The 16,265-nt window shown below is 37.8% G+C and overlaps 1 protein-coding gene across 5 annotated transcripts in view; it reads right to left on the bottom strand.

Annotated features, from left to right (window-relative positions):
• Window positions 1-2,164: 2,164 nt before the first annotated feature.
• FAM133A (family with sequence similarity 133 member A) overlaps window positions 2,165-16,265 on the bottom strand; it is a 50,218-nt gene continuing 36,117 nt past the window's right edge. For 4 of the 5 annotated variants that reach the window (XM_027534196.1, XM_027534195.1, XM_027534194.1 and 1 more), the window contains exon 4: window positions 2,165-5,136. In XM_027534196.1, coding sequence (XP_027389997.1) covers window positions 4,284-5,033 — 750 coding nt within the window. In that variant the 5' untranslated portion in view covers window positions 5,034-5,136 and the 3' untranslated portion in view covers window positions 2,165-4,283. Of the gene's footprint in view, window positions 5,137-9,320; window positions 9,360-16,265 lie in introns of those variants that run through there. The other variant, XR_003509664.1, reaches the window with a different exon arrangement.

Raw genomic sequence — 16,265 nt, forward strand, 5'->3', positions numbered from 1 at the left:
CTAGATAGTATATTAAAATGCAGAGACATCACTTCACTGACAAAGGTCTGTATAATCAAAGTAAAAGTGAAAGTCACTTAATCGTGTCCAACTCTTTGTGACCCCATGGACTATAAGTGTGAAATACAGGATATTTCACACTTATCAGCAATAATAACTGTTTAGGAAGTAAAACTACTTCATTATTCCTCTGATTATGGCCAAAACAATCTTCTAGTAAAGGTTTTTGGAAGGCAGTTTTAAAGCACTCATAGGAATCAGTGAAGAATAGGGATTCTATTTTTTATGTATAAGTATAGACGGTTAAAAAAAGTGATAAGGAAATATAAAGTGTGAAATAAGTGTGAAATTCGGTCCATGGAATTCTCCAGGCTAGAATACTGGAGTGGGTAGCCTTTCTCTTCTCCAGAGGATCTTCCCAACCCAGGTATAGGACCCAGGTCTCCCACATTGCAGGCGGATTCTTTACCAGCTGAGCCACAGGGAAGCCCAAGGACTGGGTAGCCTATCTATTCTCCAGCTGATCTTTCCAACCCAGGAATCAAACCAGGGTCTTCTGCATTTCAGGTGAGTTTTTTGCCAACTAAGTTACCAGGAAAGTTTATACATAATCAAAGGTATGGTTTTTCCAGTAGTCATATACAGATGTGAGAGTTGGACCATAAAGAAGGCTGAGTGCTGAAGAATTGATACTTTTGAATTGTGGTGCTGGAGAAGATTCTTGAGAGTCCCTTGGACTGCAAGGAGATCAAATCAACCAACTCTAAAGGAAATCAACCCTGAATATTTATTAGAAGGATTGAGGCTGAAGCTGAAGCTCCAATACTCTGGCCACGTCATGCAAAAAGCTGACTCATTGGAAAAGGCTCCAATATTGGGAATGATTGGAGGTAAAAGGAGAAGGGGGGAACAGAGGATGAGATGGCTAAATAGCATCATTGACTCAATGTACATAAATTTTAATCAATTCCAGGAGATGGTGGAGGACAGAGGAGCCTAGGATGCTGTAGTCCATAAACTTGCAAAAAGTCAGTCATGACTTAGTAACTGAACAACAACAAGAAAAAGATAGATTGATGTATGTGTCATAAGAATCAAAAGTGATAGAGTCATGAAGAAAGAACACGTCTTATTTGCAGCTCAAGTAGGGTTAAGAAAACTAGTTCAGCTCTGAAGTACATAGGTATCCTTGAATGTTTGACTACAATTTTCATTAGTCATGAAATAGATTCAAACCTACATCACAAATTAAATACTTCTTTTTTTCGGTAAAATAAATATGGTCAAACAGAAAATGACCACAGAACTACAATGTCAAAGGTGAATCTTTCTCAAAATAAATTTGTAATAGCCAAATAAAGTATCACAAGATACAAAACCAGAACCCCCAATTCTATTCATTCTCCTTATCTCCAATATAATCTTTATCTTCAGTCTGAGATCTTTTAATTTTTTTCTTTTTCTGCTTGCAATTACATTATTAATCTAGATTGTATTGGTTTCCCCCCATCTCTTGTCTACTTTCTTATTGACTTTCCCACTGCTTCCCATCCCACAAATTTACTTAAATATTTTGTCTAAAGCTATTCTTATGAATCACATAGCATACATTTACTAGTAACAATTGTAGTGCTTTTCACATAAGGGATAACTTATTCAGCTTTTAGTCTGTAGGCAACATATTAAATGTTCACCTAAATCTATTTAGTCTATTGTCTTCTACATATTTCCTTATCACTTTTTTTAAACCATCGTCTATACTTATACGTAAAAAATAGCATCCCTATTCTTCATTGATTCCTATGAGTGCTTTAAAACTGTCTTCCGAAAACCTTTACTAGAAGATTGTTTTGGCCATGATAAGAGGAATAATGAAGTAGTTTTACTTCCTAGGCAGTTATTATTGCTGATAAGTGTGAAATATCCTAGGCCACCCTCTTCTTCAGTCATTACATAAAAACCAATGCAAATAAAATAACATTTCCTTCTGTTATAGGATAACTGATTTACTTTTGAATCATTCTGCTGACTACATGAAGATGTGATAGAAATAAGTGAGTTATTTTATGTAAATAATGAAACAGACATTCTAGAGTTGTATGTTACTATTCAGAATACGATAGTTGATTGCTGCAGTAATGAAAAGGAAGACCCGAAATCCCAGTGGCTTGACGCATAACAGTTTATTTCTCACACTCAAAACATTCACCCCAAGTCCATCAGCTCTTCAGGGCAGGTCCCTTACAAACATAGATACAGGTTGCATCCATCTTGTAGGTACACTATTTGGAGCACACTGCTTTCAGGTCCACATGGCAGGTAAAGAGAGCTGGAGGGTCACACAAGACTTTTTACTGCACCAGTACTGAAACGACACATCACTTTTGTTTACAATCTCTCTGTAATCCTTCTGCTAGAAGTAATAAATGGCATTGCCTAACTACAAGGGGCTGGGAAGTGAATGCGAGCCCATAGATATTTGATAGTTGTTAATGTCTTTGCCACATTCTACAAATAATACATGCTTTTTAATATTTTAATAAAAAATAATTTTGGAAAACTCTATATGGATAAAAATTTCCCTTAAATATAATATTTTTATTGGCATATAGATATAGCTATATTTTAGGAAACAGCTACAGTTATGAAGCTTCAGTGTGACCTAACAAGGCATTACATTTATAATGTTCCAAGAATGTTACTGAGAGAATCTGGTGTATGCACTGAAAAAATTGGGGGAGTCAATATGTTATTTATGTACCAGATGTTTTCTATCTTTATAATAATTTTACTTGTGACTCAAGGGAGCTGACATAAAATCAGCTACTTAAAAAAATAGCTATCTATTCTCTCCTCATGCCAAAATACTTTGTACATATGACATTACAATTAGCACATCTTCTGTAATGGGTGTTTTTAGGCATCAATTTATAATTCATATTGCTCTTATATAAAATATGTAAAGCAAAAATAAATTTCAACTTATTTCAGCATAGTGGTAAACATGAATCAGCAACAAACATGAGGCAACAAACTCCAAATCTTAGTAAAATATGAAACAGACTATATTCTCCTAATTTAACTCTTATTTTAATTCAATATTAATGCTTAAGACAACAAATTTTTAAACAGCATACTAAGATTTTGGCAGTAGTTTTATGTAACAAGACATACAGTGTACTAGAGGTCTGGCACTCAACTTGCTTACAGTAAACCAGCTTCAATATGAAGGCATTAAATATTTTTTATAACCTTCTTTTTACATGCTAAATATTTTGGAAAGTATGCAGTCAAACACAGTAATGAAATTAATATAGTAAGATTAATAAATTAAAAGCTTGAAACTTGTACCCTAAGTGTAAATCATATTAAAAAAAGGATTATTGTTTATATAGAATGTCCCTGGATAATCAAAACTTAATAGTATGAAACATGCAAAACATTTCAGGATAAAGATTTATTAATAAAAAAAAATACCAGGGTCTATTTAAAATGATTCTCCTCCAAAGGGTATCAAAGTTAATTCAAATCATGTAACACTCTAACACTAAATATTATTCACTACTGTGGAAGTGGAGATAAGTTTTATAAAACTGGAGTTTTACATATACTGTAAATTGCTGTCTTTCTTGTTCATGTGAAGCAGCATACATTACAAAGTAAAAAGAATGGCTGCTGCACTAGCAAAAATAGGATGTGTAAGTATCAAAGGCACACTATTCAGCTCGCCAAAGTGATAGCAAACTCTTTCCCCCCCACAGCCCTTTCCCCATGTAAACAAAAGTTTATTAAGGAGGAAAAAAACCTAAATTTTAATCTTCAAATGTAAATATTTTGAGACATTAATGTTAAGTCCATGCTTCAAAAAGGTCAACTATTGTTGCCTGGATATTTCTGAATATATTTTAAAGATGTATCCAAATTAGATACTTTTGACATTAGATACATTGTTTGGTCAGAATTATTTATCATCTAAAACATTTAATTTAATTCTAAACATTTTAACCCCTAGTATGACGACACGATTTTAGCTCTCAGAGAAATTAGCCAGTGGAGGGAAAAACATGTAAACAAAACAAAACCCTACATTTAAGCTGCAGGCAACAATTAAGGCCCTTTCTGGCACAGTGGCATTTGACTGGCAACAAAGTCCAGGAATAATTCTACTAACACAGGGAAACTCATGCATTTTGGTAAATATGCTCTAACACTCACAGTTGAATTTTCCTATAGACCTTTCTTGATTTTTTCAACAGGTAAATCTTCCTATTTTTTTCTTGATACTATACTGATTTGTGACTTGAATCTGATTTCTTTTTCTTCTTCTTACTATGTTTTTTGTACTGTTTCTTCTTCTTCTTTTTTGCCTTTTCTGTTCCTTTTTCTTGCTCTTCACGTCTTCTCTTCTTTTTTGTTTGCATCTCTTCTTCATAATCTGATTCTGATGAGGACTCCAATGATAAAGGTTTATCCTCAGGACAAGTTTTCTTTCTTTTTTTGCTGAGATTTCTAATACACTTTTCTTTCTCTGTTTCATCCTTTGACTTCTTTTTCTTTTTTACAGATTCCTTGCTCTCTGATTCAGAATCACATGGAGAGCTTTCTGATGATTTGTATGAATGGTTCTTCTTTTTCTTTCTCTTTTTTCCTTCTTTCTTTTCCTCATCTTCAGAATCTGGGGAACTGCTTGAAGAATCAGAGCTTAATGAAGAAGAAGATGAAGACCGACAAGATTTCTTCTTTTTCTTTTTCTTTCTGTCTCTTTTTTTGGATAAACTCTCATTTCCACTTAATAATTTCTCTCTGCTTTTTTCTAGTTCCTTCTTCCAGTTCTCATTCATTTTTTCTTCAAATTCAGCTAATGCCTTGGAGCCTTTCTTTTTATTTTCTAATTGTTTCTTCACTTCTTCCCAGGTGGGCCTTGGTCGATTCAGATAATCTTGTATTGTTGGGCCTGCAGATTGAGATAGGCCCCTCCATCTGGCCATTGCTATAGGATTCATATAGGCCACCCGATTGTCCCGCTTCCCCATGGTGCCTGATGGTTCCCAGAGCAGACTCTCAGTTTCTAAAGAGAATAAAGGCAGACACCCTCCTTAAATTCTTCATCTGCTGGTATACCAAGCAGGTTTCATTCTGTGAGAGAAACAGATGGAATGATTACAAAATGCCCTTAATATAAGACAAAGTAAGCACATAAGTTTAATTGTTCACTGTTTATCACATAGTATGGTAGAAAGATTTACAAAATCTTAGACTTTGAGAAAAAATAATATATACACAAAAGTTTTACATGTTTTAGACATTGTGGTATAAATATAACATGAAGTGTTTTTCATATCTCATGTAAGGTTCTGACTGTTATCTAAATTTTAAATAACTATTTCTTTTTATATTGTATGGTACTTACCTTCCTTTTTTCTTTCTTTCATTCTGCCTTATATGGTATAATGAGAGAGAAATTTCTGTGGCCAAATTCTGTACCAGGCACACCGTCCCCATTTTAGTAGAGTGCAGCACAATCCATTCCACTCTTTGACAGAAACCTAGGAGTGATGCCTGAAAAATCCTTCTCCCTCAATTCACATATCCAATTCATTAATAAAACTTGCTGCTTAAACCCCCACAACAAAAGGTTTCATGTTTGTTCACTTCTCTTCAAATAGGCTGTCATCAAAATAGTGCAGGTACTGTCACCTGTCATTTGGATTATTAATCTCTATTAGATGCCGGGGACTGCTCAGTGTTGTGCAGTGGATTATCTTATTCAGTCTCTAGACTAGTCTAGAGGTTAGTCATAGATCAACATCCTATGAAGTTGATCCCGTCATTATCCTATTATACAAATGAAGAAACTGAAGCTTAGAGAGTTTGAGTAACTTGCATAAAGTGAAATAATAAATGGCAAATGGTAAAACCAGGATTTAAATCAAGGCAGCATGAAGCCAAACCCTGTACACTTAACACATTATATTGCCTCTTGACATCAACTTCTTGATAGCCCTATTTTTTGCCCTTATTCTCTTCCCTCTCTGTCCCACACTGAAATCAGAAGGATTTTAAAATAGTCTAGTGGCTTTATATTTTAATGAAAATCAATCCAAATTCCTATAAAGATCCAATACAATCTGTCCTGCTTATAGCTCTTACATTTCAACAGTTTTCTCAATTCTATCTTTTCCAGTTTTCTCTTGGTTTCTGGAACATGCTAAGCTTCAAGCTTAGCCACCTTAGCCAGTTTACCTTATCTTCAGATCTAAGTTTAAAGTCAGTTCCTCAGAAAGGCAACTATTAGGTTGAACTATATAAAATCACCAATTATAATAAACAAAAATAGTCAAATACTAGCAATTTCACATGGTTCAACCTTATACTATGTTGCTTCTGTATCTATCCCTTACACTCATTATTCTGTATAACAGTTTCTTGCCTCTTATATTCATAGCACTTAGAAAACTGATGATTATTTTCTTTATCTATTTGAATGTGTATTTGTGTGTGTGTGAATGCATGTGTGTGTTCACGTGCATATGCATATGTGTATTCATTTCTAAACATAAGGCCAAGAAGGGTAAAAGTCACATTTGGCCTGTCTTCTAGCCATGATGTTCCCAGTACCTTACATGGCATCTGGTCCACACTAAGTACTCAATAAATATTTGCTCAATAATAAACAAACAAATGAGTGGATTGATGGATGGGTAACTCTGTGAGAGAGGTGCATTCAGAGAAGGCTCCTGAAGTTGGTGATGCCAGTACAAGGTTCTGAAGAATAAATAGTTCACTGAGGAAATAAGGAACTGAAAGACATTCTAGGCAGAAGAAACAATACATGGCTTCTGCACAACAAAGGAAACTCTAAGCAAGGTGAAAAGACAGCCTTCAGAATGGGAGAAAATAATAGCAAATGAAGCAAAGGACAAATAATTAATCTCAAAAATATACAAGCAACTCCTGCAGCTCAATTCCAGAAAAATAAACGACCCAATCAAAAAATGGGCCAAAGAACTAAACAGACATTTATCCAAAGAAGACATACAGATGGCTAACAAACACATGGAAAGATGCTCAACATCACTCATTATCAGAGACATGCAAATCAAAACCACAATGAGGTACCATTTCACGCCAGTCAAAATGGCTGAGATCCAAAAGTCTACAAGCAATAAATGCTGGAGAGGGTGTGGAGAAAAGGGAACCCTCTTACACTGTTGGTGGGAATGCAAACTAGTACAGCCACTATGGAGAACAGTGTGGAGATTCCATAAAAAACTGGAAATAGAACTGCCTTATGATCCAGCAATCCCACTGCTGGGCATACACACGGAGGAAACCAGAATTGAAAGAGACATGTGTACCCCAACGTTCATCGTAGCACTGTTTATAATAGCCAGGACATGATGGATATCTAAACTAGATATCCATCAGCAGACGGATGGATAACAAAACTGTGGGTACATATACACAATGGAGTATTACTTGGCTTTTAAAAAGAATACATTTGACTCAGTTCTAATGAGGTGGATGAAACTGGAGCCTATTATACAGAGTGAAGTAAGCCAGAAAGAAAAACACCAATACAGTATACTAATGCATATATATGGAATTTAGAAAGATGGTAATGATAACCCTGTATGCGAGACAGCAGAAGAGACACTGATGTATAGATCAGTCTTTTGGACTCTGGGAGAGGGAGAGGGTGGGATGATTTGGGAGAATGGCATTGAAACATGTATAATATATAAGAAACGAATCACCAGTTCAGGTTCGATGCAGGATACAGGATGTTTGGGGCTAGTGCACTGGGATGACCCATAGGGATGGTACGGGGAGGGAGGTGGGAGGGGAGTTCAGGATGGGGAACACGTGTACACCCGTGGCAGATTCATGTTGATGTATGGCAAAACCAATACAATATTGAAAGTAATTAGCCCTCAATTAAAATAAATAAATTTATATTAAAAATAAATAAAGTGTAAACTTGGAAAAAAATAAAAAATAAAATTTGGATTTACCTGAAAAAAAAATACGTGAAAAAAACAAAGAGACTTGAAAGATCACCGCATTTAGTGTTAATGGAGCCTAAAGCGAAAGAGGGCAGTAGCAGGAGGTGAGGCTGCATAGGAAGTAAATAGCCTGATCGTAGAGGCCTTCTTAGATCATTTTAACATCTTAGATTTTGTTCTATATTTGTTAGGAAGCCAACACAAAGTCTGAAGGGAAAGATAAGATATGTCACGGATTTTTACATCAGTCTCCATCCTGACTTGACCCTTTAAGTCGACCTAATACACCTACCCACCATAAGCTCAATGCCACAGATTTTTACAGTTACTCTTGGTAATAGTTTCTGGATTTGATTTGTTCTGTTAACTTACTCTCCCTCCTCTTCAGTTCTCTTAAGTATTTTTGTCATTTTCCCTCTTACTGGAACCCAAAGGTCTGTCAAATATCATTGTTTCACATACTTGATCATCAAATGCCTTTAAGGATTTTAGTTCACATTCAATTGGTGGTTGTTTCCACTACTGCACACTTGAAATAGCATAATCCATTCTAATTACATTTCCTTGAAACTTAGTCTTAATATCATCTAGAAAGACAGGCAAAAACCAATTCACAAATGTTTGAATGAGATGCTGAGGTTTTAATTTCTTCTATGGAACTTATAATGAAGCTAATGGGGAGACAGTGACTATTTTAAGCAGGAGAGTGATATGATCACGTTTGAGTATTTAAAACACAATTTCTTACAGCATGAAAGATGAGCTGGAGGTAGGTAAACCTGAAGACAATGAGGTTAATTCAGGTATTCATACAGATAAGGAAAGAGTCTGAAATAAAAATAGTGGTATTATGAGTGAAAAAGGGGGAAATATGAGACATACTAAGGAGATTCTACTGCAATTAACGAGCAATTAGATACAAAGCATGAGGAAGAGAAAGGAATCTAGGGAAAGGTTCTGCCTTGTTGTAGTTCAGTCACTCAGTGTCCGACCCTTCGCAACACGATGGACTGCAGGACTGCAAGCTTCCCTATCCTTCAATATCTCCCGGTGTTTGCTCAAACTCACATCCATTGAGTTGGTGATGCTATTTAATCATCGTCCTCTGTCTCTCCCTTCTCCTCCTGCCCTCAATCTTTCCCAGCACCAGTCTTTTCCAATGAGTTGCCTCTTCACATCAGGTGGCCAAAGTATTGGAGCTTCAGCTTCAGCATCAGTCCTTCCCATGAATAGTCAGCGTTGATTTCTTTTAGAATTGACTGGTATGATCTCTTTGTAATCCAAGGGACTCTCAGCATTTCAAAAGCATCACTTCCTCGGTGGTCAGCCTTCTTTATGGTCCAACTCTCACATCTGTAACATTACAACAGGAAGAAACATAGCTTTGACTATATGGACTTTTGTCATCAAAGTGATGTCTCTGGTTTTTAACATGCTGTTTAGGTTTGTCATAGCTTTCCTTCCAAGGAGCAAAATGTCTTTAATTTCATGGCTGCAGTCACTATCCACAGTGATTTTTGAGTCCAAGAAAATAAAATCTATCATTATTTACAATTTTTCCAAATCTATTTGCCATGAAGTGATGAGACTGGATGCCATGATCTTAGTTTTCTGAATGTTGAGTTTTAAGCCAGCTTTTTCACTCTCCTCTTTCACCCTCATCAAGAGGCTCTTCAGTTCCTCTTAGCTTTCTGCCATTAGAGTGGTATCATCTGAATACTTGAGGTGGTTGATATTTCTCCCGGCAATCATGAATCCAGCTTGTGATTCATCCAGCCTGGCATTTTGCATTATATACACTGCATAATACTTAAGCAGGTAACAATACACCTGCTTAAATAATCCTTTATTTATTGAATCCTTTTCAATCCAGCCTTGAAATAATCCTTTCCCAATTTTGAACCAGCCTGTTGTTCCATGTCTGGTTCTAGTTGTTGCTTCTTTACCTGCATACAGGTTTCTCAGGAGGCAGGTAGGGTGGTCTAGTATTCCAATCTCTTTAAAAAGTTTTCCACAGTTTGTTGTGATCCACACAGTTAAAGGCTGTAGCATAGTCAATCAAGTAGACTTAGATGTTTTTTTCTGGAATCCCCTTGCTTTTTCTACGATCCAACAGATGTTACCAATTTGATCTCTGGTTCCTATGCTTTTTCTGGCTTGTGAGACAAGATAAAAGGCCAATGACTGGATAATATAGGAAATTACATAGACTTTGAGTAAAGTTCTAGGTTCAATGTTAGATTTATAAAGCTTGAAACATGTGAATGAACCTACATGTAGGAAATTGGATGTATGGGTGATAAAACTCTGGAATGTGACCTGAGTTAGAGATACAGGATTGGCAGTCACTGCGTGATGGCTAAAGTCATGAGAGAAAATTAAATAACCTTGAGGGAATATTTCATATGAAAAAAAGGTTTGAGCACTGGTTCCAAATGAAAAACACACAAGGGGCTGGCAGAGAAAGTAAAACTTACAAAGAAGACATCAGAAAATTAGCCAGAGTGGTAAGAGCTACAGCAGTATCAGAAAATAAAGTAGGGTTACAGAAAGACAGTGGGGAGAGTAACATTTCAAGGTGAGGGCAATCATCCTTAAAGGTTCATAAATTTCACTTGAGGGATTTCTAAACATTAAAATTTGAGGAAAAAACCTAAATGCTCATCAAGAACAAACAGGTTGTATGAATTATAGTACACACATACAGAAAGTTCACCAATGTAACTACTGGTTATCTCTGCATATGAGAAGGCATTATTTCCTTTTATAAGTTTTCCTATACTATTTATACTTTTTACAATGAGCAGGTATTAAGTTTAACTTTAAAAAAATCCAGAAAAAAATGATGTTATGGACAACTATACTAAGTCAAATAGGTCAAATAAGATAAAATCTGAAAATGCCCATTATATTTGACTGTGAAGAAATTATTGGTAACTTTTGCTAACACAATTTCAATTAGTTAGGGCAGAGACCAGTTGACAGAGGGTTAAAGAGTAAACTGGAGGTGAGAAATTACAGACATAGGGTATGTGTTAGTTGGTCTGTCATTTCTGACTCTTTGCAACCCCATGGAGTGCAGCCTGCCAGGCTCCTCTGTCCATGGAATTCTCCAGGCAAGAATACTTGAGTGGGTAGCCATTCCCTTTTCCAGGGGGTCTTCCTGACTCAGAGATTGAACCTGTGTTTCCTGCATTGCAGGCAGATTGTTTACCAGCTGAGCCACCAGTGAAGCCCAAAGAGAGATGAAGAATTTTCAAAAAATGATTTTTTCCTCATGTTTGTTTTTATCACAGAAGAAACTTAAACATATTTAGAGGCTGATGATGTTTAAATAGAAAGACTTTAAAGAAGACAGGAAAGAGAGGCAATAATTCTTTGTGGCAAAACCATAGAAGAAACAGAGAGGAATCAAAGGCATAGTTGGAGGATCTCCCTTCTTGAAAGAGCAGAGGAAAAGAATAAAGAGTATGGGTATAGTTTTTTTTTTTTTCTTTTGTTAGTGACAGGGAAGATGAAAGGGGGAAATTTGAAGCATTTCTCACATAAAGCCTTCATTTTCACTCAATCATACATGCCAAGATCATCTGCTACGATTGACAGGTTGAGATAGCATAGGAGTTTTGAGAACAATAGTTACAATTTGGAATAATACCAGACAAGTGTTGTGGGAGGCCTTCAGACTTGCAGAATCTGTGTGCTCTTTTCTCAGAAGATAATACTGAGAAAAAAAAAATAACAGCAACAAAGTCTCCTGCTCAAGTACTCTGTCTTAAAAGTACTGTGGCTTACTTTCTGTTTCTATTTTAGAAGAGAAACTTTATTTTCTTTATCTCTATTCATTTGTACGAAGTATGCTGATTTTGTATAAATAATGGATACAAACTGTAACAGCCTTTCTCATTATCTAAGTATTATAACAATTATCCGTTCATTCATTTTTATAGCAACTCCCATTTGATCATCTATTATGCACCAGATACTATGCTATATCCCATGGAGATTATGATCTAGTAAAGGTAAAAGTCATTATACAAATATCAAACAAGTGAGTATTAATTATAATCATGACTAGAATGATAAAGGAAAAGCACAGGACACTATGAATAATAGGTGAACTAACTTAGAATAGAAGGTCAACTCTGAGATACTAACATACAATTAACATGTAATCTGAGACCTGATGGATAAATTAGAGCTAGCCAGATGAAGGTGTGGAGAAGGCAATGGCACCCCACTCCAGTACTCTTGCCTGGAAAATCCCATGGACAGAGGAGCCTGGTAGGCTACAGTCCATGGAGTCTCTAAGAGTCGGACACGACTGAGCGAATTCACTTTCACTTTTCACTTTCATGCGTTGGAGAAGGAAATGGGAACCCACTACAGTGTTCTTGCCTGGAGAATCCCAGGGACAGGGGAGCCAGGTGGGCTGCCCTCTATGGGGTCACACAGAGTCAGACACAACTGAAGCAACTTAGCAGCAGCAGCAGCAGCAGCAGATGAAGGTGACTAAAGAGTAAAGGAGTAATAAAAGAGCCAAAGTTGACTGTATGTTCCAATCACAAGGAATATCAGATGCTAAGGCCCTAAGGTGAAAAGGAAAAGCCAAATGCAATGCATATATTCACATTACTACACTGTTGTAAACCAGATATCATATCCACTTCTCCATGTTAAAAGTGACCATTTTTCATTGAACATGCTCAGGTGAAAGTCAATATGAATTCAAATTAATTAAAAGCATATTTTAATGTTTCACAGTCTTAATTTCAATTGTCACTATCATTAAGGCTAGTTATTTTAAAGAGCTACTCTATTTTACAAATCATTTCATTCAATTTTTAATGATATATCAAACTGTAGGCAACATACTCTCTCTCACAGACATAGGAACTTCAGCTAAAAAATCTTTGCAAATAGTTGGCAATAGCTCTGAGACTTTACCCCACGTCCGACGTCAGGGATGGTGGCCAAGAGGAGCTACCCCACGTCCAAGGTCAGGGGTGGCAGCTGAGAGGAGCTACCCCACGTCCCAGGTAAGGGGCGGCGGCCGTGAGGAGCTATCCCCTGCCCAAGGCCAGGGGTGGCAGGCAGGAGGGGCTGCCCCATGCCCAAGGCCAGGTGTGGCAGTTGGGAGGAACAACCCTGCCGGGAGCCGGTGAGGCATTCCGCTCATGACAAAGGTCATGAGGAAGGAGGCTCGGCATACGCAAAGGCGGGATCGAGCCTCAGGAGTCCACCCGGATATTCTCGAGCATTTTCCCCCCAAAAAACCAGAGTCTGCCTACTTTATTGCTTTGTGCTCTCACCTCTGACTTTACTGGGGGCTGTCCCCCACCACCATCTCATTCTCTTTGTCAAAGAGTTAACTTACAGCTCCAATTAATAAAGTTCCTGGGCAATTAGGAGTGTTTAAATCCAAACCCCTCAGATGGCTCTCTAACTTGCCTGACAAGTTTACCCGGACTCCTGCAGCTATGCATACGATTGTTTACAGTCTCCCAGCCTCGAGAGGCATGGGAAGCTTAAGATATTCAAATAGCTTAGAGCCTCTCAGAGAGTTAGAAACTGTCAGAATAAGACTAGTAAAGGATTTCATTGATGAGCCAATGTTTGTTGCCAAGTTTTCACATCCCCTGAATTGTATCCTTGAATGTGTATTAATTAATATAGTTGGTATGTAGAAAAAATAAGTAGTGGCCTTGGTGTTAGTAACTTTAGACCCTTAAGGTAATAAATTATTTTCTTTGTTGTAAACCCATTACACATCCGCCCTATAGGAATGCAATTTTATCTTTGGAAGATGGCGCCAAACCTTAAAATAATAACTCTTAGAGAAAATAAGTCTTTGTTGATAAGTTCTTGTCAAGAGTCATAAAATGTTAGTAGGCCTTCTGGCCAGAAGATGATGTAAATCACCTAAACCATTTGTATACGATAAATTTGCAGGAAAGAAACCCTGGTTTTTGATAAGAATCAAAGACTGCTGACTTTGCATCCCCTATTATCCTCTATGTGTAACTTAGGGTATAAAAGCCCCTGTTAAAAATAAAGCTACGGGCCTTGTTCACCAATGCTTGGTCTCCCCATGTCATTCTTTCCTTTAACTTCCGGCTGAAGTCTCCATCTGGAGCGTGGATATCCTCTGCGACCACTTATTCGCCTGGGCTTCTAAGACCCACTCGAGAAGGTGTCTAAGGTGGGGCACCTTCCGCTATTCGAGAGGGCGCCTGCAGCCTCCGTGGTCAGAGCTAACCTGGTGTCATGGGTTATATTGATTTTCCGCGTAAACCAAGCTACTCAGCCTCTTTTCTCCACTGAATTTTCCTACTGAGCTATCCTCATTCTATTACTCTTTATATCTCTAATTACCATTTGAATAGGTCGCCGACGCCGTCTCCCCTTCGAATACCCTGGATCAGCCGGGGCTGGTCCTCGGCACAACCCCACATCCAAGGAGCCATGGCTGAATGGGAACAGGAGGGCCTAGAGGAGCCTTGACCACATTCAAGGTCAGGAGGGGCAGTGGTGAACTGATACCCCTCATCTAAGGTAAGGAGCAGTAGCTGTGCTTTGCTGGAACAGCCGTGAAGAGATACCCCAAGTCCAAAGTAAGAGAAACCCAAGTAGGATGGGAGGTGTTGCAAGAGGGCATCAGAGGCAAGACACACGGAAAACATAATCACAGAAAACTAGTCACTCTGATCACACTAGGACCACAGACTTGTCTAACTCAATGAAACGAAGCCATGCTCTGTGGGGCAACCCAAGACAGGCAGGTCATGGTGGAGAGGTCTGACAGAATGTGGTCCACTGGAGAAGGGAATGGCAAACCACTTCAGTATCCTTGCCTTGAGAACCCCATGAACATTACGAAAAAGCAAAATGATGGGATACTGAAGAGGAACTCCCCAGGTCAGTAGGTGCCCAATATGCTACTGGAGATCAGTGGAGAAATAACTCCAGAAAGAATGAAGGGATGGAGCCAAAGCAAAAACAATACCCAGCTGTGGAAGTGACTGGTGATAGAAGCAAGGTCCGATGCTGTAAAGAGCAATATTGGATAGGAACCTGGAATGTTAGGTCCATGAATCAAGGCAAATTGGAAGTGGTCAAACAAGAGATGGCAAGAGTGAACGTCAACATTCTAGGAATCAGTGAACTAAAATGGACTGGAATGGGTGAATTTAACTAAGATGACCATTATATCTACTACTGTGGGCAGGAATCCCTCAGAAGAAATGGAGTAGCCATCATGGTCAACAAAAGAGTCCAAAATGCAGTACTTGGATGCAATCTCAAAAACGACAAAATGATCTCTGTTCATTTCCAAGGCAAACCATTCAATATCACAGTAATCCAAGTCTATGCCCCAGCCAGTAATGCTGAAGAAGCTGAAGTGGAACAGTTCTATGAAGACATACAAGACCTTTGAGAACTAACACCCAAAAGAGATGTCCTTTTCATTATAGGGGACTGGAATGCAAAAGTAGGAAGTCAAGAAACACCTGGAGTAACAGGCAAATTTGGCCTTGGAATACAGAATGAAGCAGGGCAAAGGCTAATAGAGTATTGCCAAGAGAATTCACTGGTCATAGCAAACACCCTCTTCCAATGACACAAGAGAAGACTCTACACATGGACATCACCAGATGGTCAACACCTAAATCAGACTGATTATATTCTTTGCAGCCAAGGATGGGGAAGCTCTATACAGTCAACAAAAACAAGACCAGGGGCTGACTGTGGCTCAGATCATGAACTCCTTATTGCCAAATTCAGATTGAAATTGAAGAATGTAGCGAAAACCATTAGACCATTCAGGTATGACCTAAATCAAATCCCTTATGATTTTACAGTGGAAGTGAGAAATAAATGTAAGGGACTAGATCTGATAGAGTGCCTGATGAACTGTGGACTGAGGTTCATGACATTGTACAGGAGACAGGGATCAAGACCATACCCATGGAAAAGTAATGCAAAAAAGCAAAATGGCTTCCTGAAGAGGCCTTACAAATAGCTTTGAAACGAAGACAAGTGAAAAGCAAAGGGGAAAAGGAAAGATACAAGCATCTGAATGCAGATTTCCAAAGAATAGCAAGAAGAGATAAGAAAGCCTTCCTCAGCAATCAGTGCAAAGAAATAGAGGAAAACAAAAGAATGGAAAAGACTAGAGATCTCTTAAAGAAAATTAAAGATATCAAGGGAACATTTCATGCAAAGATGGGCTCGACAAAGGACAGAAATGGTATGGACCTA

Source organism: Bos indicus x Bos taurus, chromosome X (assembly GCF_003369695.1).
Source record: "Bos indicus x Bos taurus breed Angus x Brahman F1 hybrid chromosome X, Bos_hybrid_MaternalHap_v2.0, whole genome shotgun sequence".
NCBI lineage: Eukaryota > Metazoa > Chordata > Mammalia > Artiodactyla > Bovidae > Bos > Bos indicus x Bos taurus.